The sequence below is a fragment of the Rhinolophus ferrumequinum genome (genome assembly GCF_004115265.2).
Source record: "Rhinolophus ferrumequinum isolate MPI-CBG mRhiFer1 chromosome 15 unlocalized genomic scaffold, mRhiFer1_v1.p scaffold_54_arrow_ctg1_1, whole genome shotgun sequence".
In the NCBI taxonomy this organism is placed as follows: Eukaryota; Metazoa; Chordata; class Mammalia; order Chiroptera; family Rhinolophidae; genus Rhinolophus; species Rhinolophus ferrumequinum.
In genome coordinates this window covers 17,884,819-17,912,134 of record NW_022680357.1, presented here as the reverse complement: position 1 = coordinate 17,912,134, position 27,316 = coordinate 17,884,819, and the positions used below count along the sequence as shown (strand labels likewise).

General features: G+C 50.1%; 1 protein-coding gene across 1 annotated transcript in view; it reads right to left on the bottom strand.

Annotated features, from left to right (window-relative positions):
- The window catches only part of CACNG3 (calcium voltage-gated channel auxiliary subunit gamma 3), a 55,468-nt gene extending 40,115 nt beyond the window's left edge, over positions 1-15,353 (bottom strand). Inside the window, exon 1 of the mRNA XM_033101099.1 lies at positions 14,354-15,353. Coding sequence (XP_032956990.1) covers positions 14,354-14,564 — 211 coding nt within the window. The 5' untranslated portion in view covers positions 14,565-15,353. The remainder of the gene's footprint in view (positions 1-14,353) is intronic.
- Positions 15,354-27,316: the final 11,963 nt, after the last annotated feature.

Here is a 27,316-nt window from a genome sequence, read left to right as displayed (position 1 = left end):
TCACTGGTTTTCAAACTTCAGGACTGAGCTAGAGCCCCGACGTGGAAGACGTCCGCCTAGAGATGGAGTCGGAGGCAAACAGAGTGAGTTTTGACAGTGAAAAAGTAAAAATGCAGCTCATGGACCTGGCGAGGCAGAAGGAGGGTTGTGGACATCCTCCTTCTATCAGGTGGGAAGCTCAGGCCTTCTGCCCAAGGTGGATAGAAAAGGAAATGAAGTTTACGTGACTTAGAAATCAGAAAGTTCATCAATACAGAGGGCGGAGGGAGTTAGCTAAATCCTCACCTATGGTGGCAGGAAGTCAATAGGTTATAAATCAAGAAATAGAGGGGTAAACGTGTTATTTAGAGATGTGGATGGAACCACGGGAAGAACTGAATCAGGAACGGTGGGGAAAAAAAAGAAAAAAGCTTGCTCTGAGAGTAGCCCCTGCGGTGAGCTGCTGGGGGGATGTTTGTCCTTCAAAACCTTTCTATATGAATGGACTTTTTAAATACTGTGCATGATTCAATGTCTTAATAAATTGTAAGATCATTTTGAAAAGCTTTTAAGTAAATTATGAAGAGTTTGGACTTAAAGAGAAAAAATATATCCTTTCTAATTTCTTTGACTCGATAGAGCAGAAAATGACATGATATCTATTAGCTGGTCACTGACTGGAAAGTTGCCATATCATTTGGGGGTGAAGGGAGGGGATTGTAGTGAAAGTAGAGGGGACAGCTTGGCTTGTCTGTTTTGTTTTCAACATTCATACTGAGAATGTGTGTTTGTATTACTGTCATATGAAAAGTATTTGAATTAAGAAAATACAATAGGAAAAACAAGCCACTCAAAATAACATGACAAAAATTAAATATACAGGATTTGAGAGAGACAGAGAGAGAGAGAGAGAGGTGGTTACTGAATTTGCCTCCATGGATTTCTAGACATAGGTTATCGTCCTGTTCTGTTTCCCGTCTGCTTAAGAATTAGAAACTTTGACTCTGAATTCATTTCCATCCAGGCCCCAGCCCCAACACTCATTTGGCAAATGTGTTTTGAGCACGTCAGGACACAAGCCCCCGAGAACATTTGTATGACGAGGCCCCTCGCCTGACAAGCCAGACTCTTAGTCCAGGCTCCAGGGGCGTCCTGCACTGTCCACCTGGGAGCCACTCTCAGCATCTTCCCTGCACGATTGTGACCTTACCAAAGACGGCAACTTGTCTCCTTTATCCTCAGCTGAATCATCGGCACCTGCTCAGAGAGCAGGGCACCCAGGCCGGAGGTCCCCCCAGTGCAAACCACTCACATCACGGCTGCCAAGGCTCTCCAGGCTGGGAAAGGGGGACCTGCAGGGCAGATGCCAGCGGGAGTGGAGAAGGCTGGGAACCTGTGAGTTAGCCCAACAGGACGGGACTCTAAGATCCAGGGAGCATAGAAACTTCCATATGGTTGTCACGTGCTTTATCCCACTTCCCCACTCTGAGAACTGCAATCCTGAAAACGGTTTGGGGCCATGGGTTTGTCTTCTGGGCGAGAAGGAAGACAACGCTGGAGAGAGAGGCCCTGCTTAGAGAAATGCAAGGACCAGGCCAGGCGAGACTTGAGAGACTGACGTTTTTTGTCTGCAGGAAACAAAGGAGGTCACGGGGACGAAGAGCAACTAGCGCAGGTGAGTGGCGCACCCAGGCTCGGCAAAGTCGAGAACAGGGCATTGCTGGGCTCCGAGGCCAAGCCCTCCCTGCTCCGGCCAGCACCCTACGCGACCCCCCTTCTCACCCCTCCTCTCAGTCCCACCGACACCCCAGGCACCTCCCCACCTCGGAGCCTTTCCATTCTCTGTCCCTTCTGCCTGGAGCCCTGGTCCCCTGAGAGCCACCTGGCTTGGTTCCTCATCCCCTTCATAGTTTGGATTCGATGTCACCTTCTCTGGGAAGCCTGCCTCGACTGACCGTACTATTTACCATTTGGTCCCCTTCCCAGCCCCACCCATCCTCCTGCTCCGGCACATTTTGGAGGAGGTCCCGGACGCTGGGCTAGCCGGCTCCATTTCCTAAGCCAATGGGATGTCAGTGCAGCCGAGCCCCAGGGACTCTAAGTGGAAACTTATCTTTGGGGGGTGGCCCAGACTGACTTGCTCCGGGCAGAGCTCCTTGTCTCGCGGAACCCAAGCCCTGCCGCCTCCCCACCGCTCAGAAGCGCAGCCCTCACTCAGCAGAAGCAGAAAGGAGCAATTACGATGCTTTGTGGCCTTGACTCGAATTCAAATCACTGCCTCTTGATTTGATCTTTCTTTAGTTCTCGCTAAGCACTTAGAGTGTTTCGATCGCAAGCCAGATTCATCTCGGGTGAAAAGGAGTATTTTGAACAAAAACAGGACTTCTTTGGTGGTATTTTAAGGCATTTTAAGGGATAAACACTGGATTGGTCTTGCTGTCCTGTGATTTTCAAAGGGTCAAAATGATTTGTTGTAAACATGCATCTGTATTAACTGCTCTGAGCCAAAACCGATTTCCACAGGGGACGGCGGAATTTTATCACGGCCGAGGCGATGGAAGACACCCATGGTTTTTTGAATTGTTTTAGTCTAACAGGTAGGTACGATTGTATTCTGAGGCAGATATGCAGGACGCTGCCTGGCCTCTGCTGCAGAATACAGAATGGCAGACATGCCATTTCCTAAACATGCAGGGAACCAAATACACACAGAACGTCAAGTTCAAGGAGGAGCGGAAATTGTCTGCGGGGCGTCACGCCCTTTCTGATTTCCCCCACGTTTGTACCCCGAGTAGTGAGGGAAGGTTTTAATGAGACTGTGGGATTACGCTGGATAATCTCTGAGGGAAACATGGGGAACAAGGGATGACAGAGATTTTCAAGGCTGTGCAGTCAGACTGCCTCAAACCGCAGGTGGCGGCACCACCGACAGTCACAGCTAGACTAGGAAGTTATTTCAATGTGGGTCTCTAAGCCCCTAAGAGCAGAACAGTGAGTTCAGCAGTTCAGATGGGTACACTAGGAGACGCTCAAGGGGACTGGATTCCCTCCGCTCACACGACACCTTCAGTGTCTGAGCACCTACTATGTGCTGCTGGTTCAGGGAAATGCAGCGGAGAAAGCGTGTCAAGGATATATTTGGTTACGTTCGTACACCACGCAGGTTTAAAGGTGGACAGATGGTGTCAGGCCTTGCTCCCCCTAACCCCAGGTCGTTCTGGCCTCCCATTTCTGGCCTGGTCAGGCCCAAGGTCACTGAGAGCCTGGCCCGGTGGTACACTGGTCTACTGCAGGCCTGGTGGGTGTTTGGTGCTCTTCAAGCATGGTTTTGGCTCTCTGAACGCAGCTTGAGAATCGGGCTGCAGATCCCTACGCGACAGAGCCGTCCAGCCCCAGAGCTTGACTCCTGACTGATGCAGACTCTAAAGCTCAGAGGAGCCAAATCATTGATGTGCCCGAGTTTTCTCCTCAGGAGGTGGGACAGCCGTGGACCTAATGGCAACCCCCAGTTTGCAAACACCCCAAATCCAACGCAGAAGATGGAAGACTCTCCAAGAGTTCGCTGCCCTGCATCTAGTCCGACTCTTTGGGACAGAAACTGCTCATCTCACTTCTAAATGATTGGGGTTGCCTTGTTCTTGTTTTTTAATATTTGATCTCCAGAGCTGGTGTTTTTTGCAGCCTAGGGCTATAACGTCTAAATCTCGTCAGCTTTACCACCTCCTATCCTTGACCTTGCTCTCGGGATTTGGAATAAAAATTGGCAGAGGGCGGGTTGATTACGTCTTGCAGTATTTCCCATCGTTGAGTGGTTCTGAGCCAGCGGCTGATACACATTGTCTCTGACAGAGGTTGGGGCAGGTTGGAGAAGACCCGCCCCGTAGGTCTGGACCCTTCAATCAAGGCGGTGAGGTGTGTGGGTTAGGGAGAAGCTTCTGGTTTAAGTCCCAGCTTCGCTGTGCGAGCTGCTTCACGTGGAACAGGCCTACGGCGGCACGACACAGCGCTGTTGTGAGTCCATCCGTTTACACGGAGTGCGTGGAGGGCCGAGCGAGGCGTCACAGGCCGGGCTGAAATCCCAGCCCTGCGGCTTACAAACGACGTGCCTCTCTGGGTCTCCGTTTCCCCGTCTGTAAAACGGGGATAATGTAACAGAAGTGTGGCCCTCCTGAGAAGCATGAGGACTAAATACTATCTGTCAAGTGCTGACTTAGAACAGTGCCTGGCATGCGTACGTGCCTGTTCAATAAATACATACTCAGGGGTTGGCCTGGAAACACATGTTCCATCTGCCCCAGTGCTTGCAACATGGCACACGGAAGGTGTGCGTTGAGTGTTAGCTATTTGTTGTTTTTACTACGTCCTTGTCACCTCTTCCTGGGGTTCTCATGAGCCATCCTCACCTTCTACAGCTTCTTTGGAAGCTGTGGCCCCTGAGGGGCCACACGGGCATCTCACCCACTTGGTGATCCCGGGACGAAGGGCAGACCTGTCTGGAAGTGCCCTCCGCCCCGTGCAAACCCAGAAAGCAGCCCACCGGTGAGTCTCCGGCCCTGCAGGGAGCCCCCTTAGGCTGGTGGGCTGCTCGCCTGGATTTGCCGTTTCTCTGCAGCACTTGGGAGCCAGCCTCAGGGGACCCTCAGGAGGCCAGCCACGTCCTGACCCCCGTCCTCCTCCTCTGCTCTTTCTCAGCTTCCACCGGCCCCTCTGGTCTTTGCCCCATCAATGCTCCTGCCGGTTCTGTCCCCTCTTTGCAGGCACGGGCTTCTCCTGTACCTTCACGTCTTCAATTACCATCTATGTTTGGCTGCTTCCAAGGTCATCTCAGCTGTGTCCTAAGCTCTGCACTTGTGATTCTTAACAGTTTTGGAGTCGGAGAGTTCCGTGAATGTGCACGCTCACATATTTTTCTTGAAGGTTTATGGGATTACTGAACCTTGCCCGTGAAGCTGCGTGGAGGAGGACCTGTGTCTACAGTCCCAGGGCCAACAGCCTGTGCTGGCCTGCCCTCTCTTCACCCTCACCCTCCTGACGGGGTCAACCTTCAGTATCTCTCTAGTGCTACTTCTTTGACTGCCATCAGAACTTCGGCTTCAAAGCTTTCTGCTCTTGCCAGCCCCAGGAGGTACTGTTTCCTGTGTACGTGGTCAGGAGCATCCTTTTCCTGGAGACCCTTAGCGAGAAGAGGACCTCACTGACTTTCTTTCAACCTCGCCTTATCTCAGGAGGAGCTCAAGGATTACCTGGGCAGAGAACGAAGTGAGAATTCTCTGGGAAAGGAAAGATGACCTCACAGAATACCTGATCAGATGAAGAGATAATGAGAAAGGCAAACAATGCAAGAAAAAAAGAAAAGCAATTCAATACTCATGGAAACACAAAGGGTACTTCCAAAAATAAAACATTACTATAGGAAGAGAAAAAATAAACATGTGGGATTACATCAAACTAAAATGGTTTTTTCACAGCAAAGGAAACCATCAGTAAAACAAAAAGGGATCCGACTGAATGGGAAAAGATATTTGCCAATGATATATCCGATAAGGGGTTAATATCACAAATTTATAAAAACCTCACTCAACTCAACTACAAAAAAACAAACAACCCAATTAAAAAATGGGCAGTGGACATGAAGAGACATTTTTCTAAAAAGGACATACAGATGGCAAAACAGACATATGAAGAAAGGCTCAACCTCACTAACCATCAGATAAATGCAAATAAAAACCACAATGAAATACCACCTCACCCCAGTCAAAATGGCTATCACAATAAATCAACAAACAACAAGTGCTGGCGCGGATGTGGAGAAAAGGGAACGCTTGTGCACTGTTGGTGGGATTGCAGATTGGTGCAGCCACTATGGAAAACAGCATGGAGGTATCTCAAAAATCTGAAAATGGAACTACCCTATGATCCAGTAATTCCACTCCTAGGTATCTATCCGGAGAAATCCAGAACTCCAATTCAGAAACCTTTATGCACTCCTATGTTTATTGCAGCACTATACACAATAGCCAAGACATGGAAACAACCAAAATGCCCATTGGTAGACGACTGGATTAAGAAACTGTGGCACATTTATACAATGGAGTATTACACAGCCATAAAGAAGAAAGAAATCTTACCATTTGCAACAACATGGATGGACCTAGAGAACATTATGTTAAGTGAAATAAGTCAGACAGAGATAGACAAATACCATATGATCTCACTTATTTGCGGATTCTAAAGAAAAGAATAAGTGAATGAACTAATCAGAAACATTCAGAGACATAGAGTAAAAACTGAGCTTTGCTAGATGGGGGAGGTGGGGATAAGGGGGAAGGTGAGGGGATTTGAAAGCACAGTCAGTAACCACAAGATTGCCACGGGGATACGAAAGTCAATTGGGGGAACGTAATCAATAATGCTGTAAAGATGTTGTAGGGTGTCCAATGGACACTTGTCTCATTAGGGAGACCACCTCAGGGATGAGGTAGATGGCTGATCACTGCACTGTACACCTGACGCTGAAGCTGAACAATAATGAATGTCAACTACAAGTTTATATATATGTAAAAATATACATATGGTTACAAGAAGCAGAGTGCAGCATTAGGAATAGAGACAGTGGAAATGTAATGGCTGTGTGCGATGTCAGAGGGGTAGTGGATGGGTGGAGAAGGGTTATCACTGTGTGAGGGGTATAAATGATAAACGTCTAACTATTACATTGTTTTGTGCACCTGAAACTAATAAAAAAAATTTCATGAAAAACAATGTTACTATAGCTTCCTATAAATGTCTCTCCAGTACGATATAGCAGGGGTTGGCAAACTCCTTTTTCTGTAAAGGACCAGAGAGTAAATATTTTAAGCTTTGCAGGCCAAACAACAAAATCAAGTATACTGTGTAGGTACATGGACAACAAGAGAGAAAACAAATTTCCATAAACTTTTTTGGACAGCGTTCAGAATTATACACGCCGAAATTTGAATTTCTTATCATTTTTATGTGTCCTGAAATACTACTGGATATCATATTATATAATTTTTGCAACCATTTAAAAATGTACAAAATATTCTTAGCCTGTGGGTTGTACAAAAATAGGCAATGGGCCGAATTTGGTCCACGGGCTGTTGGCTGACCCCCGATATATAGCTGTCTCGCAGCATAAGTACACGACTGAGTCTTCAACTTTTAGGATTTCAGAGACAAACACGATGACATGTATCCTGTTGATTGATGAGTGTCAAGCTAGGGGAGTATAAACACGTCACTGTTTGATTTTACCTCTCAACAGTGTTATATTCAATCCCTCGTTTCCTTCTTGATATTTTGGGCACATTTCATACTTTGGCAACTCACGCCCCTTGCTGCTGAGCCTGTGATGCTCTGTGAAAAAACTGAAAAGGCCCTCCTCGCTTTGGAAGGACCAGCTCTGGACCAAGGCGGGCAGCGTGGGGAGGGGAGCGTGGGTGGACTCTCAGCCCCTGCTTGGCAGGCCAGGCAGCCCTGTGCCGCCCCCCACCTTCACACACGCCTCGCAGCCCTGGCGAGGGTCTTGCCAAGCAGGCTGTTCGGGCGGGTGGAATACTGAGAAGACGGCTCAAGCTCAGCCATCCAACGTCACATCCACTAAACTCACAGGACGGCCCGTTCCAAACAGGCCGCCTGGTGCCACCCCCTGTCCCAGCCCTGGTGTTTCCCTCCATTTCCTTAAAGAGGGACATGAGTCGATGAGCAGCTGTGCTGCCTCAGCAAGTGTCCAATCCGGGAGTGACGCGCCAGCCTCTCTTTTTCCCAGGCACCCTCGCCCTTGACAAACGAGTCTTCTTGGAGCCACAGGTAACTCGTTGAGGGACTAAACGTCCTGGGAGGAAGGGCCGTGGCAGAAGAAAGCTAACGTCATTCGTCTTAGCAAATGGATATTGTCCAAAATGGGTGAACCAAGGACTACCGGTCAACACGTTAACCGGAGGTATGAAGAAGTGAAGGAAACACAGGAAGAATGAAAACAGAAACCGTGGAAGGCACTTGCTGCTTTTGTTTTCTTATCTTACAGGGAGGAAACTCACACTCAGGGGTTAACCAGCTTCCAAGGTCTCACAGCCAGAAAGGCGGGATCCAGGTAAGACCCAAGTCTACCTGACCTCAAAGCCCCTGCTGGTACCTGAGATTCTCCGTGGTCTCTCCTAAATGGTTAAAGGCCCACTTGCTCCTATGCTGAAAACGTGTCTGCTGGCAGGGTTGTGGGGCTGGGGTAGGGGGGAGAGAAGACAAACAATGTTGGGGTTTTGTAGGCTTCTCTTTAACCTCAGAAGCATTGGTTGCATAGGGGATAGCTCCACATGTCAGAGCATGATTTTCAAATTGTTAGAAACCACATTGCGCCTAAAATACACAGGGAGTTCATCTCAAGGTTTATTCAACTCGTCAGTGAGGGAACCAGCAGGATGAAAAAGCTGGTTCAAAGGAGGAGGTTACATACATTTTTTTTTCAGTGAAAATATTCTGAAATAAGATTGTTAAGTTAGATATAAAACTGATTCATACCCTAGAGGGTAGGCAATGAACCCACAACAGGTGGGGTAATCGCTAATGAACAGAAATCATTCACATCTTTACTGACCAAAAAACTTCTGTGCGTCTTCCAAAGTTGCCCACAAGTAAACATCTAACTACACAGCGGGGCCGGACTCCATAGCACAAGCTACGTCAAACCAAGTTACATCCCCCCAGAGGACACGGTGACCCCTTAGGGAAGCTTGTTAGACGCGGCTCTCCGAGACCAGGAAAAGCACTCCGTCATCTGTTTGCCTGGTTTCTTGGTTTATTTTCCCCTAATGCATGCTGGTAGCCCTCACCGGTCACCCAACCCTGGAATGTAAGTCACTTGCCATCATTCTAATCCAGAAGGTAAAATGTCAAATGCTGAAACAAACAGAAGGGTTTTCAAGGCCTCTGCTTCCCCAGATGGATACGGAGCTGGAGTCAGAAGGGAGAGGGCTGGGCATGAGGCAGAAAGGAGTAGTAGGTCCTTTCCACCAGTGACGGCACAACTAGGAGTAAGATTCTAAATATTGAACCACCAGGAGGACTCAAGAGCAGCCAATCAGAATGGACACTTGCATGGGGCTGGGGCAGCACCAGGGCAGCCCTGCTGGGCCACCACCCTTCACGTGATGGACCTTACAGCTGTGAAGGAGGTTCCAGGAAGGGCTGGCGGGGCCGTAGTGGTGGCCGGGTGTGGGGTGGGGGGACTCGGGCCAGAGCTGTTCACCAACAGGCAGGGAAGGAGTTCCGCATCGAAACCACCTGTAGGGCTGTGTGGACGTGCTGGCTGGCTGGTGGTCAGGCGCACACACTCTGCCACCTTTCGAATCCCAACCCCTCCCCCCCACACCCAACATAGTCACGGTTACTCCGCCCCGTCCTGCCTGCAGACTCCAGCCCATTTCTCTCTTCGATCAAACTCTCAGTCTTTAGGGACAAGGAAGGGCATGGGGAAAGGTCGGGAGGAAGGGCGTTCTGACACCTTCTGTTCCCGTGTCTACAGGACGGTGGGCAAGTGACCGGACATGGGAGGGCGGAAGTGACTCGTTGGTGCTGTTTCTAAGCTCCAGGGACATAGCAGTCCCCCCCACAGATAAGACCTGCTGTCCTTACTGAGTTTATATTCTACTGGGGACAGATGGGACAGGAAAAGCGTGAGTTCACGCCCGTGAAAGCTCCTCGCACTGGGTCTGGCACACAGGAAATACTCAAGCACTGGTACGTCGGCGTGTCACCTCTGTCCCCAAACCCATCTCTGCAGCTTCCCTGAAGGCTTTTGATCACACAAAGAAAGCTGGAACCCCATCTGGCTGAAAAAGTCAACCATCTGGAGACGTGGAAATAGGGGGGAACTTCTAATGACTGGCTGATTTTTTTCAGTTTTTCAGCCAGATGTTTGATGTCATCCAGGCCCATCTGTGGCAGGAATAGCAGGGAATTGAAAGTCTTTTCCATAATTTTAATTTCCCTGTCCTAAAATCCCAGATGGGCTTTCTTTTCTTAGGAGGCATTTTGTAAATGAATCGTAAAGGTGGTTATTGACTAACGAAGAGCAATTCAGGAGTTTAAATATGAAAATATCAGACGTTTGAATTAAAAGGGCCTCTTATATAATTTCCAGGGCTTGAAGCTGGCAGCGCATGGGTCAAATTTGGCCACAAGGTGCGTTTGATTTGTGGGACACCATGTTTTCAAAAAGTTGAATTAATTGCCCAGGTTTTTCAAATCAAGAGATTTTACATCTGGCTTCTTAAATTTGGGAACATTGGGCCACATTGGAACCCATTTCCCCAGGGTAAAAGCTGACGTTAAGTAGCAATTGTCTCTTAGGTGGGGGTTCTGCTCTCCAATGTGCCACAGTCCCCACCGGGCTCTGCTGCGCCCCCTGTGAGTTTCAGCTGCTGTACCATCTTCTCAAATGCCCGTTCCCTTTCCCCCATCCTGGAGAGGGCTGTGAAATGCTTGTTTCACACTTTACATTTTACCCGCCACGTCCACGTGGACATTTGGGTTTGCTACTCCCTAATCTTACTCAAAGCTCTCCTTTTAGATTTGGGGAAACCGAGGTCCAAAGGAGGAAAATAACACGCACCGTTCACGTAGCGGTGAGTGACAGAAGCGTGATTAGCAGGCAGGGTTCCCTTCTCGTGGGCCAGTGGTCTCGCCACACTCTAACTGCCTCCCTGGGATTGTGACGAGGACTACAGGAGCTTTTCTTAATGAGCAATCACGTGTGGAGCCCGCTCTCATTCATGTTCGCAGGCTGGCTGCCGTTGAACACACGCAGCAGGTTGGGGCACCACTCAGAGCGCCTCCCGGGCTCTCCAGGTCACGAGCCGGGCATTCGGCTGGGTTCTCAGTGTGGGTGTCTCTACGGAGAGCAGAGGTTGTTTCGTTCAGAGCAGGCCCTTCTCTGCCTCTGAGTCTGTGCCTGTCTGGTGACGCCCGTGCCTCTGCAGACACTGCAAGGCCATGCTGGGGGTTCCGGGACCTGGAGCTCCTGGCGGGAAACACCCGGGTGTCTGGGCATTTGCACAAGCGAATGTCTGTACCAGGAAGACGCCCCACGAGGCACCAGAGCACCAAGTATCATTGTCTCGTGAATGAACTCAGAAGCCATATGGCTGAGGTGGGGTCAAGCCTGCAAAGTGGAGGTGTGTGTGGCCCTGGGCACGTAACCTAACTTCTCCAGGTCTCAGCGTCCTCATCCGTAAAATACGGGTAACAATACTACCTGTCTCACTGCGCTCCTCTAAACCCAAATGGACGTTAATGTCTTAAAATCCTTAGGCGAGTCCTAGCACCTAGTAAATGCTGAACACAAAGAACATCCTGGTGAGTTAGAGGAATGAAAACGGGAAACATCCCTTGTGCCACGTGCACGACGAGCCCCTGCCTCGCACGCATTGTACTCAGCACACGTGGGCTTTCACGTCACCATTCCTTGGAGGACTTTTAGAAAATGCAGACTCCCGTGCACCACTGCAGATCTGTGGAAGCAGAGACTCTAGCTGTGGCCTGATCATCTTTTTTTAAAAAAGCTCCTCATAGGACTCTGATGAGTATCCAGATTTGGAAGCAGTGGATGTACTCGAATAGCTTTCTTATTCGTGACCAGCTTCAGTAGCAGGGAATTCATCACCTCTTGAAGCCTCCCATTCCACAGTGGACACTTTTGTCTATGGAGGGAAAATGTGTTTTCCTCCGGCTCCCACTTCTACCCCCGTGAGGCCACAAGGAACATTTAAATCCCTTTTTCCGTGTGACAGCTCTTCAGATGTGGCAGACAGCAGTCATGTCCCTGACGAGTGCTGTCTTCTCTGGGACAAAATGGCCCCATTCTCTCATGGCTCTTAAAACAGTATGGCGGAACGGACTCTTCTAATTTGATATCTTAAAATAAATGAGTTACAAGACTCCCCCACCCCCTGGTTATCCTTTGACACTTAGAGGACCAGAAACATGAGATGCTGAGGCAGTGGGAGATAGTTGCTGCCCAACGGGAGATGGAGCTGAGCCTTCATTCCAGCCAAGCATGGATCTGCCTACTGCACATGTCTGCCCACGCAGACATCGGAGGCCACTGCAAATTTCTTGAACACGTGATGGACTTGGCACATGAAGAAAAACGGTGGCTTCAGATTTCAGCCAGGCCCATCTAGGTGTTGGGTATATGGGTGCACACATAGAGAAATTCATTAAAGTTTATGCACCTTACTGTATTTGACATGTCAAAAACATGGGGAAAACGGGGGGGCGGGGGGAGCTGGGCCAAATCGCATAGAGACTGCAACAGACTGTCTCAGAATTCCCCTGACCAAGAACACAGCTTAGATTCATCCAATCCTTCTTGATTCACATTCTCACTTCTCACCGAATGCCTGGGTGGGCTTTCAATTCTTTGTACCAACTATGGGTGTAGGACATGATGTTGGAGAAAAGAAATCATCAGCTGAGAAATGCTAAGGGTTCAGGAATCGTAGGCTCCAAGGAGGGGAAGCCAAAATTGGTGTTTAATTGTGCATTGCAAGGTTTAGTTCCAAGAGGGAGAAGAATCACAAAATCAGTGAAACACGGTCGACCTACGTGCCATGTTTGGCTTGGCAGGAACCTCAGATTTTTATGCCATCCCTAGAACCATGTAGGCATCAAAACACCCACCAAACTACAGCTTTACAAAAGATAATTCAATTCCTTACTGTCAATACAGGACAGGGAATTATGGAATTTTCCCTGAGGCAAATGACTCCGCCATACCCGACCACAAATGACCACAAATGTTAAAAGCTTTTTGTTGGTGTTTAGGAAAGAAGCATTCTAGAATTTCCATCAGTACACTGGATACAATGAGCTTGGGAAAGTGGTCATTCAAGACCACTCATTGCAAACGAACCATTTTGCAGATTAATAAACTGAGGGTTGGAGAAGGCAAATGTCTTAGCCAAGGTCATGCAGAGAGTTTGCAGCATTTACCCAGGTGTTCTGACTACCCCTACAATGGTCCTTGTTGCATTTAAAGTGGTCCTTTCCCACCTGGGCTTCCCACGAGCTGCAAATTTGCACTGGACACAGACTCAGTCGTGGTAATGCTATAGGCAGGCAGGAGAGCAGTTGTTCAGAGTGCCAGGGCATGGGAAGACGACCAGGGAATGGTGCAACAGTACACTAGCAAGTGATGTCATAGCATGATTTCCTAAGCGATTGACAGAAATGCAAGTTCTCAAGAAGCCCTGACAAGTGCCAGCCAGTGGGAATGCAGGCCTGGAGAACCAATGACAAGCAGGGGAGGGGTGCACATAGGACGCCCAGCTTTCCTTGCCCATCCCTGTGACAAGCTTCCCAGATTCCTGAGAAAACGCCTTTCAGTTCCTGTAATCCAGAGCCTTCCCTCCGGCGCAGAGGCTCCAAACGCTTTGATTTCCTTCTCTATCCGTCCGTTTTCTCCCACTGACACCCAGCCATTGCCTGTGGATAGTGTGAGTGCAGGGAAAGCACCTTTAATAGTGACCGGCTACCCCGGCGCCTGACACCCGGAAACGGATCAGTCCTCCTCATTACAACCGAGAGCTAATGAGAAGCGATCAACTGCCATTCTTAGAGACTCGGTCTCACGCAAACATCAGGGCGTATATTTGTTGGGTTTGGGGATGATTTAGAAGAAAAGACAGGTGGATACCAACACCAAGACTTCACGGTTGTTTTGATCCCCAAATAATGAAATGTGTGTCAATAAAGAAGTTTTGTTTTGGTGTGTGTGTGTGTGTGTGTCTAGGGGTTCACATGTGTTAGTCTGGAACTGGTTGGCAATGGAAGTTCATGAAAATATCTAGTTACACTAAACTCAGAAAAAACTGGTAAGACTATGTTAAGAAATAAGGAAATAGCCTAAAGCCTATCTGGCTAGGTCAGGGCGTCTCTCTCTCTCTCCCTCCCTCCCTCCCTCCCTCTCCCCATCACCCCCTCTTCCTCTGTCCGTCCCCCCACACAATTTAAGCAAAGCCAAAGACCCCATCTCAAGCCAGAGATCCAAGCAGTTCACGACATGCCGAGGGGTTTTGTATCTGAGACTTTCCAGCTGCAGAAGCTGCCTAGAATGCTACCAGATCTCTCCCTGAGGCGTACAGCAGACACCCCACAAGATGCAACCCCTCCATCCCACACGACACGGCATCAGTCTTGCTGGGAACAGTCTGGGCACCGGCACGTTCTCAGCAATGATTTCAACTCGTCCTCTTTCCCCATCACTGTCCCTCTCCCCACCCCCCAAGCCCCCGGGGGACTATCAGAAGATCAGAAACTGGGTTATTTGGGGCCATGGACAGGACTGTGTAAGTACCTTCTAGGCAGCAGGTCCTCCAGAGCCCCGAATGGGTCATTACTTCTTCATTCTTCCTGCTGGTCTCGTTATCACTTGTAGATTTAGTCCTGCACACGCCTCTGGAATATAACCAGTAGTCCGTGCCCACTGCAATGGTCATTAAACTAAAAGCTGCGAAGGCGCCCACAGTGGTGATCAACATCTGGATACCTCTGTCACACATCCTCATAATTCTTCATGGTACTCTGGACGGCTGGGGGGTCGGAGGGGAGGTTCAAGGCCAGAGGAAAAATCACTCTGCAGCTGGGTAACCTAGGACAGGCTCTTCCACAAATTTGGGTCTCCTTCTGTCAGCATCCACAGGGACTTTGGGAAAGCTGGGATTTCCTGTCTGGAGCTCTCTCCAGTTCCCTGGGTCGCCTATGGCCCTCGGAAGGGTGCAGGCTCCAGGGGGTTGGTCCACATCACTGCTGCCTTCTGAGGGTCCCTGGGTTCCTTTCATTCCTCAGGAGCTTGGTAAGGATGAGGGTTCGTGCAGGGCATGGCTCCGGAGCCTGGAACGGCCAGCTGGGTCTGAGATGCGCCTGGTTCCTCACAGCCTCGGGAGACTCAAGGCAAAGAAATCCAGAGAGGTCTGTGTGCGTGTGCGTGTGTGTGTGTGTGTGTGTGCGTGCGTGTGCGAGCGCGTGTGCTGGGGGTGAGGGCGGATGGTAAAAAATAGCACTGCTGGGAGGCGAGTCGCTGAGAAGAGTGTTCACTGCTTCCCCAGCCTCCCAGGAAAGCTCTCCGCCTGCTACCGACACCCCCGCTCAAACTGGAGAAAAGACAGTCCTGGGGCGGGGGCCGGGAGGTTTCCGTGGGGGGCAAAGGTCCGCGGTGCTGAACGGACAGCTCCCCGCCTGTTGCCCCGCCTCCGCCCTGACGCCCAGGCTCAGGTCGGTGGTGCTGAACGGACAGCTCCCAGCCTGGCTCCCACGGCTGCACCCCCGCCTTGCTAGCGTCCGGGCTAGAGACCTGGGGTGCAGAAGGCTCCTCCTCCGCCCCCCACGCCCTCCGCCGTCCCTTCAGAGGCCAACCAGCCGGTTCGGCTCTGCCTAGTCAAGCCCAGGCTCCGCGCAAAGTTTGGGGAGCCCAGGGCAGTCAGCGCCCCGGCTCCTTGCGCTGCGGCACGACCCTCTTTCTCCGCTCCCGCAAGGGTTAAGGGAAGGGGAAGGGGAAAGAAGCCCGCAGCGCACTCTGGCGCTCTCTCAGCTCCCACCCAGCGCAGCGTTCCCACCCGCCCCCCACCAATGAGCCAGGCAAGTTTGCCTTTTGCTGCGGGCGCCGCTGGAGCCCATTGGGAAAGACCGAGTCCTCTTAAAGGGACCGGCGACTCGGGGCGCCGGTTTTATGGCTCACTGGGGCGGGCAAAATGTGTGTCACAGGCATGTCTGTGCATAGTCTGTCTCAATTTGGTTCCCCAGAAAACAAGCCAATATGTCTACCCTCCGTTCTCTGGAGCTCCAGCTTCCAACGGAGACAACGCGCTCAGATCAGACCCGGAACTGTTCATATACATACGACCCTGTATTCCTAAAGGACAGAAGGAGCCAAATGTGTGTAGACTCTGCTCTACACGTATCAGGGATTTGGGGCGGGGGTGTGAGATACTGGTCTCTGAATGCTACCTCAGCTATTTTAACATCCCTACATTTGGAGGAAGGGTGAGGAATTCAACATGCGAGAGCCAGTGAAAACGTCCAACTCGCCAAAGGTCCCTGGGACATTCGGTGGTTAACATTTTTGTCTAAGTTAGACCAGGAGGCAGGTAAAGTTAGGACTGCTTTCCTTCGTAATCTGAGGTGCAAATGCCATCACACACCTGAAGACTGGTGAGATTCTCCCTTGAATATGGTCACTGTTGCAAAAAATCAGCACTGAACCAGCTTTGTGTTGCCATACATTCTGGCATATACATGAGCACTCACGCAGAAGACTAAGAACAGTCCACAGGACACCTAGTTATTTTTTTTTCTGTGGCATGATGGGATGGATACTGAGAGGCCGGTGCCTGAAACGGAGGCTGCTTGGGTTATTTCTGCAGTCCCTGCGATGTGTCCATAACCAGCTGTCACGTTTGAATGGGATTTAACTGGACAAAAATATAATGGGAGGTCATCCCAGACTCTCCTGCTGCCATCTCTGGCTGTCTGATTCTATACAGACGACCTAGTACCAGCAACGGATTGAAGAGTCCCCGGTACCGCTGGGTCACAACTTCTCGGTAACTTGGCTACTTCTTTGGTGTTAAGTCACGTGAAGGCTTGGTTCTTGCTGTTACATACACGTGCTCGTGCGCGCCTGGGTGTGAAGAAATAGTCACGGCGCGATTGGGTTCAAAGGTTTCCTGTGCTGTGTGTGATTCAGGCATGAGTTCGGAATTCACGGGCAAAGTAAAGCAGGTTGTGGAAAGCACTGTGTGTAACGGCTCGCTCTGTCGTGGGCCATGAGTGTGTTTCTGCAAATGTATAGCCGTGTGCCTGCGTGGGTGTGCGGGCCCAGGCATAGGTGCACTGTGGGCTTGTGCACCTCTATGTACTTAATTGAATATGCATGTGTGTGACTCACAAACACTGGCTTGTGGGCAGGAAGTAGAAATACTGAAAATCTGTCACATAACCAAAATGGAACAGAGAAAGTGGAGGCCAGGACCGGAGCTAGCCACACCCCATGAGAATGACAGGAGACAGGAGGGGATCCTGGATGGGGCCTTCCATAGTTACTCAGGGTTTCTTTGTTTTCCTAAAAAGAAAATTTGCTTCTCAATAAAACGTCCTTCCTTGACTTTTTTTTTTTTTTTTTAAAAGAAAAGCCACATGTAACATGGAGGAGAAGCTGGTCTTTCCTGGAGGGGTTATTAAATAGGTGAAATTTTCCTTCCCCCTCTCTCAGAAACATAAGTACTATAGAAGAATTCATCATGACCCACAGCGCCATTCTAGGAATGGTCTGTGTCTCTCTTTACTCCACCAGGGATGAGAAAGGTCTTTTCTCGAAGCAGGACCACGTAGGTGGGCTTTGGGCCAAGGAGCGTGAGCTGCCATCACTGCATTCTCCAGGCTCACAGGAAAACCAGAGCCGCTGCATGTCTGCCCCCCCAGCTCTGTTAGAGAAGCCCAGACAGACAGGAGGCCCGGCAGGAGGAAGCAGGGATCCAGGAAGGACAGGGTGGGGTTGGGGGGCAAGTGTCAGTTCACGCAGGTGAGGGTGACCACCACGCGTCAGGATGTGAACTATCTCTCTGAAGGAGCACACGGGACATGGGTAACAAGAATGGAGCTTTGCTTTGCACGGAGCCTGTGCAACCCCTGCCCAGGGCCGAAGCCGGTCACGGAGTGTGGGAAATCCTAAACCTGTGTTTGGAGCAAGGCAGAGCACCTGACTGGAGTGGGAGTGCAGAGGCAGGGAGGCAGCCAGCGAGCTGCCAACCGTGCCCCCCCACTTACTAGGGGGTGACCTCATGCTTTCATTCAGTTGCTGTGTAGGTGTGTGTACAAGGGTGCGTAGAATCGGCTTAGCCTAAATGTAATTGCTCGTTCTCACCACTAGAGGGCTCTTCCACCAGCTCAGCCAGGGACCCCAGAGACGGCTAGCACTGCTGCCCTGATAGCGATGAAGCCATGTTCTTTCCCTGGGTTTGCGGATGAACTTCTCTGATCCTGCTTATGTGGCCGGAGAACGGGGGGCACTCAGACAGCTTGAAACTGACATCTGACTCTCTGATTAAGGCTTCTTCCTCTCACGCCCTCCACTGCACTCTCAGCCAGCAGAGCAGCCGGGCACAGTACGTCTGTGCATTTTCTGTTCACTCTTTCAGTTACCCTCATCTCAGGAGGGGTCAAGTGCCCCCTGAAAGTGGTTTAGGAGGAAGCACTGACAGCTGATTAAATTCAATAAATGCTTCTCGAGGGCCTACTATGTACCAGGCATTCTGCATAGCACCTGGGAGAATTCAAAGAGATGGTTCCTACCCGCCAAGGAGCCTATGATACAGTGGGGATATTTGGTTAGTCCATTTTGGCTGTAAAGCACAGAAACTCGCTGGAGCTGGTTTAAGAAACTGGGGGATTTGGTGTAAGGTATTTTATACCATGCACAAAAATATGTGGCGGTGTTTTAAGCAGCCTTCAGGCAAAGCCACAATCAGACCTCAGCAAGGAGCTGAATCCAGGAAATAAAAGCCAATGGGAGGGGCCGGGCCGGTGGCTCAGGCGGTTGGAGCTCCGTGGCCCTAACTCCGAAGGCTGCCGGTTTGATTCCCACATGGGCCAGTGGGCTCTCAACCACAAGGCTGCCAGTTTACCTCCTCAAGTCCCGCAAGGGATGGTGGGTAGTGCCCCCTGCAACTAAGACTGAACAGGGCACCTTGAGCTGAGCTGCCGCTGAGCTCCCGGATGGCTCGGTTGGTTGGAGCGCATCCTCTCAACCACAAAGTTGCAGGTTCGACTCCTGCAACGGATGGTGGGCTGCGCCCTCTGCAACTAGCAACAGCAACTGGACCTGGAGCTGAGCTGCGCCCTTCACAACTAAGACTGAAAGGACAACAACTTGACTTGGAAAAAAGTCCTGGAAGTACATACTGTTCCCCAATAAAGTCCTCTTCCCTTTCCCCAATAAAAAAAAAACTTAAAAAAAAAATAAAAAAATAAAGCCAATGGGAAACTTTGCAGTGAGTCCGTTTTTCATCTCTGCCTGTTTTCATATTTTTAGTTGAGAAAAATTGTTTTGCCTTGTCTACTCTTCGATCCTCAAGATGTAAGCTAGGATTTGAGTTTTTTTGTCATCTCTACTCAAGAGACCCACCCAGACTAAACCAGGCAGTTTTAGTCCCAATTCAAAATTTTCTGGGCAAATTGATTGGCCTCAGTTGTGCCATGTGCCACTTCCCGGCCCAACTGGCTGTGTACCGGGGAGTGTCACGTAGTACAAACATGGCTATTGCGACCAGCACCTGCGAGATGAGGAAGGGAAGACAGCTGTGCCACCAGGAGCAGTTTCTGTGACACCTCCAAAGGCTGCTAGGAAAAGGCCACGTGATTCACTTCGGAGCCACTTGGCGGAGCCACCGGCTCAGCTGTCAAACAAGATTGTGACGAGAAGATAACATGGCAGGATGCAGGCGCGACGATTTTGGAGACCTCTGCTGGAAGTGCCATGGGGCTGGGAGTCAGTGGAAGGAAACCAGCCTCACCTTTGTCTGGGCCCTTCTTCCAAAGGACATGGGTTAAAAGAGGAAACTCTCCTGCGGTAAAGGCACCCACATGGGTGTAAGTTAAGGAGATGATGAAAATCACCCCAAGTTCTCCCAGGTTGTGTCCCCGCTGCCGAGAAGAGGAACAGAGCTGGACAGTGTGGGGAGGAGGCAATGGGAGGGCGGCAACATCCTGACGTTACAAGGAGAACAGCCAAGATATACTGTCCATAGTTGATGAAAGAGCTAGAGGTTGGACTACGTTATGGAACGTTACAACGATAACCAACAGAGGAATTAACAACCGTCTCCAACTATATTTGGGGTGAAGTGAGCTAAACGAAGACAGAAATGGCTCACTGGTTACCTCTGTGGAGAAGCGCTGCAGTGGGACCAGGTTTCCTGCTTTTCCCTTCGATCCTATTTGATTTTTAAAAACCTTGTGCAACTATACTTTGATAAATGTTTAAAGCCAATTAAAACATCAATGAAATCAGTAAGCAGCATGCCACCTGTCCATCTCCCCGAGCCCCGCCTGCTTTATCAGCACAGGTGTGTCCTATGAGTCATTCATTCCTGTGCCTGGAACCTCTTCCCTGAGAGATCCGTCTCAGGAAAAAAAAACCAAAAAACAACCCATGTATTTTGAAACAATTTCCCATTTACATAAAAGTGGCTGCCACCAGACGGTTCACTCCCTCATTTCGTTCATATCTCCGCTCGGTGTCCCCTTCTCAGAGAATCCTCCTTCAAACTGCCGGATCGAGGATCAGACTCGAGATCCAAGATGGCAGAGTAAGCGCTGCGGTCGCCAGCTCCCGTGAACACACCAAAATCACAACTAAATTATAGAACAAGCAACCTGGAGAGCCATCCGACGTCTGGCTGAACAGAACTCCTACAACTAAGGATACGAAGCAGCAGCCACATGGGGACAGGTAGGCGGGGTGGCGCCGGGGACCGGGCCCCACACCTGCGCGTGGCGGCTGAGAACCAGGAAGGGTGTTTCGGCCGCGGAGGTTCCCTCCGGAGAAAGGAAGGACCCCAGCCGCGAGTACTGGTGCCGAGAAGAGGAGCCCCCACAACACCTGGCTGTAAAAACAGGGTGGATTCCGGCTGCCCGGGTAGGACCGAAGGCGGCGGGAAGCGCAGACGACCTCTGAAACGGCCGGCGCACAGACTCGCTCGCTCGCAGGCACTCACCTTGGGCTCCCGCGGAGGGACGGTGACTGGGGGTGTCAGAGACACACGGGGGCAGGCGGAGTTGTGTGGCTTCGAGGCAAAGGCTGCAGGACGGTCACCACTTCCCCGTGAAGGGCACTTCTCTGGAGCAGCAGGGCAGCCGGCAGGCGGGCGCCATCTTTTCCGTGTTGAGCCCGCCCCCTCACGGGCCAAATCTGAATCTGATTGGTTGGCCTGGTGGGCTCATTCTCGAAACCGACTGGGCCCAGTGCCATTCCTTGACTAAGTTTTCAGTTTTCCCCATCATTTTGTATCTTACTCAGATCTTTTTATTCTTCTCGTGGAATCAACTTTTTCGCCCTATATATTTTCCTATAATATAAGCTATTTCATCAAAGTGTTCTAATGTATCAGTATGAAGTTATATGTAGTATTTTCTGCATTTTTAATTTATTTCTCCTTCACCACAATTCTGACTTCTCTTATTATTAATGGTGATGTGTCTTTCTTCCTCTCTCTGATGAGTTTAACTAAAGATTTCTTTTCTACCCAACCCCAACACCACCAAAGATCCACTTTTGAATTTTGTCTCATCCATATCATATTGGGTATAAATATTTTAAAGTTTCAAATTACATGGATGGCAGGTTTCTGTAATATCCAAAACAGATACCGCTTTACTCCTAGTTTTAAAAATATATATGTAAATATATGTACAGTATGTACACATATGTGCCTACATATATATTTTTTACAAAAAAATGCCTGTGGTCAGATCATCCAGTTGCCTTTTTCCCTAGAACATTGTCCAGGTTATTCGTTTTAATGAACTTGTAAATAATTTATACTCTTTAATCAATCTGGAATTTACACGGATGATAGTTTGAGATGAACATTTAATTTTGCTTTATTTATCCCCTCAAATAGTAATCAATTGTCTCAGTGTCATTTATTGAATATTTCTTTGCCACTTTTATTATCTAATAAAGTCAGGCTCATGAAAAATTATCTCAGAGCAGTCTGTTCTATTCCACTTACGTCTGTTTCAATACTTATGTGCTATGTTATTGTAATATCTGTATTCAGCACGTACTGCAATTATTCTTTACTTGCAAGTTGTTCTTGGCTATTTTGCCTATTTACTCTTCCAGTTGAATTTTAGAGTCACTCTGTCAAATTCTCCCCCTTCCCACCAAAGGGAAAGACATACAACAAACATAAAATCCATTGCACGGGGCTGTTTATTAGAAATGCATCAAGCCCATCTATTTATTTAGGAAGAACTGAGACTATTAAATCATCATTATTTAATTCCGTTCATCTGATTTTGTTGCAAACTCCCGTGATGAACTTTTGTCATTTCTTCCTGGACATTCTGAATACTTCTGCTTCTGTCTCTCTCTAGGCAGGGACATTTATCCTCGGTTTACAAGTGAAGAAACTGAGTGTTGCCCAAGGTCACACAATCAGGAAGCTCTGGAGACTGGATTCAAAACCACATCCACCTAAAAGCAGAGTCTACATTTAATCACTGCGCTGCTTACATTGTACTTGAAAGAATTTTAGCAATTATTTCCCAGAAGAGCATTCATTCCATCAAGACTTTCCTGTTTGCTGGCATCAAACTGTACCTTGGACTTTCACTTCCTTTTCTAACTTCTTGAGCGGGACGCTTGCTTCATTTCGTTTCCTTCTTCCTTTCGTTTCCTTCTTCCTTTCGTTTCCTTCTTCCTTTCGTTTCCTTCTTCCTTTGTCTTAATGAATGGAAACCGTCACGGCAGCCCTCTCCTTTCCCTGCCCCCGCCCACTCTCTCTCCCTGAACTCAGAACCTTGTCACTTGGGTTCTTCTGCCCACTGTCTTGTCATTGTCCTGTGGCTGGAGTACAGACGATCACTCTAGGGAGAGGCCAGCGGGTCCAATCCTGGACCCCCGTGTTTGATGTCCATTTCGATGCATGGCTGACTCCACAGTTTGCGTATCTACACCTCAGCCAACACGGAGTGGGGTCTCCTGTCTACTGTCTCCCCTTGGTTTGGTCCATGGAACCGCCAGAAGTGACTTTTTAAAAGCTGACTGCAGGATGTCATCACCTTATACATATTTGTAAAAACGTCCCCATTTCCCATTTTTCTTAAAATAGACCCAGGTTCTCTACCTGTGTGGCCTCCCTCCTTCTCTGCCCTCATCTCGTAGCCTGTTTTTCTTGTTCACTCCAAGGCGGCCCTCCTTTTGTTTCTTGAATGTGACAAGTCCATCCCCTAAGCCTGGCTTTGCCCTCAGTGTTTCTGTCACCCAGATGCTCTTTCTCCACGATCACATGACATAAGTGTCACGTGACGTTCCTCTCAGAGGGGACTGAAGGCAGCTCCGTAATGACTGCCAGGGTCACCATTTTCTTCACAGCAATGACCAGTCAGCAAAACTGTTGTCTATCTACTTGTTTGCTTGTTTGTCTTCTTAGCACCTGGTGGCCACACCAGAGCCTGGGTACAAGGACCTGATCTGTCTTCGCTCCATAGTGTCCCCAGGGTCTTGCCCAGGGGGTGGCACAGCGTAGGGGCTCGATAAACAGAGGTCACATCAGCGACCCCGTGACAACCCAGCCTAGCTGTGTGCTCTGGCCAACGAACTCCTTGAGCTCAGTTCCAAACCCGAAAGAAATGACACCACCACGGGGGTGTTTCGCACGAAACAATGAACTAACGTAGACAAAACCCTTTGCTCTGCGTGTCACCTCTGAAGCGCTCAAGTGGCAGGGTATGAATGGTCACCATCACCATCCCAGGGATTTAAACTTAAAAGCACCGTGAGGGAGGCGGGAGGGAGCTGCCAAGACGAGATTTTGTAGGGCTGGAGTCTTTTCAGTTTGGAGTCACATCACACGTCGAGCCGCTGATTTTTATGTTCTCTTTCATTGCCAGCGCCCAGGGATTGATCATTTTTTACAGGAACTAACTCACACCGGCTGTTCCTGACGCCAATCATTTGTTGTCTCTGGGCACTGACTGTGATGAGTGATGGGGTCCTCCTCCAGGTGCTCCCTCGCAGTTAGTTAGATGCTGGTTGGGGCTGGAGTCATCTGGAAGGCTTCCCCACTCACCCGGCTGCGGTTGATTCTGCCCGTGGGCTGGCACCTCTGCAGGGGGCACCCACACATGGCTTCTGTGGCCCAGGCTTCCCCACGGCGTGGCCGCTGGGTCCCAAGAGTGAAAATCTCAGGACATGGAGCCAGACGGAAGCCCTAGGGCTCTTCCTACCCTGGCCTTGGCCACCACAAGGCGTTAGGACGGCCACCTTCCGGGAGGTAGAAGCCAGCCCGCATTCAAGGTGGGGGTGGATTAGTTTCTACCTCTTGAGGGGATGGGTGTCAAAGAATCTGTTTAAGCCCAGAAAGCTGGTCATATTGAGAGAAGACTGATGGATGGATCAGGTGACTCTCTAACAATTAGCAAAAGTAAGTCCAGTAGTTGCCCAGGCGCTCAGCACGGCCGGCCACCGTGTCAGCTTGTGTCCACGTGTGCGTTCTCCATCCTGGTGGGCGCGACCTCGTGCTGATTAAGTTAGTGGGCGGGGCTTAGAGCCCCCGAGGCCGCCTAGTGTGGCTCTAGGCAAGTTTGCCAACCCCTCTGGGCTCCATTCCTATAAAGTGGGTTGATGGACATATAAGACATGGTGTGTGCTGGCCCGTGGGGAGCTGTCACTGTGTGGTGACGATGACAAAGCCCCAGCCCCTCCCCCACGTCCTTTACTGTCACAGACGCTCCAGCCCGACGCGAGACGCGCTCCTTTCATGAGTGAACAGGCGTGGGGACACCTTGCCCTCATCTGGGTGCTTTGGGACTTGAGTTCCACCCCCTTCCTAGTTCTCGCAGTTCTCAGTGAGCCCCCCAAAGGCTGGATTCCAGGCTGCTGGGGTGGGTGGGCATGGCAACAGCCCCATGCAGCCGGCAAGTGGCCAGGGACGCAGATCTGCCGTGTGGGCGCAGACACTCTCCCCAGAAAAGCTGCTCGAAGGCATGGACCAGGGGAAGGGAAGGGTAAAAATAAAGAGCGGTCATGCTCGGTTTGACAACGAGGGAGAACCCGGACTCAAAAACCCTCAGCGCCTCTTCCCCGGGAGGCGCAGGGTGTCCAGGCGGGGGCGTCTTTTGCCCAGAACCCGAAGTCATGGCAACACCCCGCCTCGGGCAACTGCCCTTCCCGGCTCACAGCTCGGGTTGCATCTGACACGGTCACGGTCCAATGGCTTTTCAGGGATTTTGAACGAGCAGCCCTCGTCCTTACGGCCAGAGGTAGGAGGTGGGTAGGGTAACAGCTCACGCTGGAATCCCTGGGTGGGGGTCCCCACCTGAACCATAGCGACTGGGAATGAGGGAGGCCTGGTATCCCCAGGAATGTTGGTACGCTCTTTCCAGAAGGGGAAATGTCCACGACATAGTCCAGCAAAGACAGCTACTGCGTTTCTCACTGGCTTCAGAGGCCTTGAGAAACTTCCATGAAGAGTCAGTAGGGAAATGCAGTAGGGTTTCCATGGATCTGTCCCTGTCACTTAGGACCCAGAAGAAGGTGAGACTCTAGAGTCTGAGCTTTTAGAAGACACCTGTTGTTCAAATCTCCCAGAACCCATTCTTTTTTTTCTCTGTAAAGAAATCACAGCTCCATTTTCCTTTGGGAAACCACGCATCACCATGTGACACAAGGGGACTGTCTCTTATCTCCACACTTCTCTGGGGTGACCATGTGATCCGGGCGTGGCAAACCTGATGTTCTGATATTTACACCCCCCGCCCTGACCCCCGCCTGAGCAAATCGAGAGGGCTATTCCAGCCAAGCCAGTAAAACTCAATCCCATAACTTTTATTGGGAAAAATAAGTTCTCCTTCCACTGGTATTGCTGAGCTCTGGGGACAGCGGTTGGAGCTTCTGGGGCCACCAAGAAAATGAAGCCACGGAAAACATGAGATGAAGGTAGAGAGGGTCAGCTTTGTGACATTGTATGAGTTCCTGGAGCCATCTGTGCCTGAAGCCGGACGACCCAAGACCTTTTTAGTTACCGGAACAAATACATGATCCTTTTTTTCTTTGAATTACTCCAGTGTGAGATGGGTTTTGCCACTTGTAACCGTAACAGGATCCAACATATAAGTTCAATACCCAGGCAGATGTTGGGCTCCAGGAGGGAACAAGGCAGAAAACCTCTCTTCACATTTAGCCAGAGGGCAGGGGAGGGTACCTGGTCCTCGCTTCAGGATGTGTGAGGGCTGGGACCTGTGGGTGTCAGAGAGACACCCCACGAGAGGGAGACACCCCTAAACCTTGACCCCTCAGGCCCTGCTCGGTCATGCGGCTTGTCTTGGGGACTTCCGGGACTTTACTCCATGGCCGATTAGCCACCAGTTCCTGTTCACGTTTATCCTACTGCTCTTAGCAGAAGCCATTCTGGAAGAAACAAGCTCCTGAACGTTCTAACATGGGCCTTCAACACGCAGGCTGAAGGGGCCGACAGACCTGTAGTCAGGCCCTCGCTTGACCACTTACCAGCTGTGTGACCTTATTCAAGTTACTTGGCATCTCTGAGACTCAGCTTTCTCATCTGTACAATGGGTTTAATAATATCCAGCACCTACTGTTTATACAAATCTAACATGAACTTAACACTAGGTTGGAACTGAGTAATAACTTAATAAAAGCTAGTATCGTTATCATTATAAAGCAAAGCTCATTTCCCCCAAAATGTTCAGTTGTGTCTGTAACTTAATTCGAACTCTCTCCCTTTGCTGTGTTCTTTCTTGCTCAAGAACATTTTTACAGTGGATAGAACCACAGATAATTGACCTCACCCATCGACTTATGAACACAGTGTCGTAGCTAAGAGCATAGACTTGGAAACTGGACTGCCTGGATTCAGAGCTCGCCCCCTGTGAGACTGTGTGGACTCAGACCCGTGGCTCCATCTCCCCGTGACTCGGTTTCCCCATAAAGTGGGGATGACAGAAATAGTACCTGACTCAGTGGGATGAAGTGAACTAATGTTTGTGGTGTGTGTGGCGTAGCGATTGGCAGATGATAAAGGTCAGCCATCATCTATGTGTTTAATCGAGTACCACGTCCACTACACATGGGGTCCAGGGGCCAAAGACTGACTTCTGGGAGAGACACGGACTCTGGAAGGGACATGGGCACATGTGCCAGGGTGCCATACTCGGCTTTCATGGTCACGTTGGCCAAGAGCGCTTGGCTATGGGTGCCTGGGGCCACGAGTTAGGTAATTTGCTGCCTCATTTCTCCCTGGTCCTCAGTACCACCAGAGCCATGTCTGAGACCCAAGGACAGCCCTACTTAGAACGTAAGCTCCTCCCGAAGCCATGGAATCGGAGTGAGAGTCTCTTCCCATCCTCGTGCCTGCCAACTGAGCCCGAGCTGCAGGCCGGGGGACAAAACCCAGCCCAGACGTCGGGACGTTCTGCTCGTCCGTTACAAACACAAACACACCCCTCCCTAGCTGGCTGCTCTCACTCTCCCAACGTGCTAAGAATCAAACCAAGGGGACACACCCCTATACCAAAG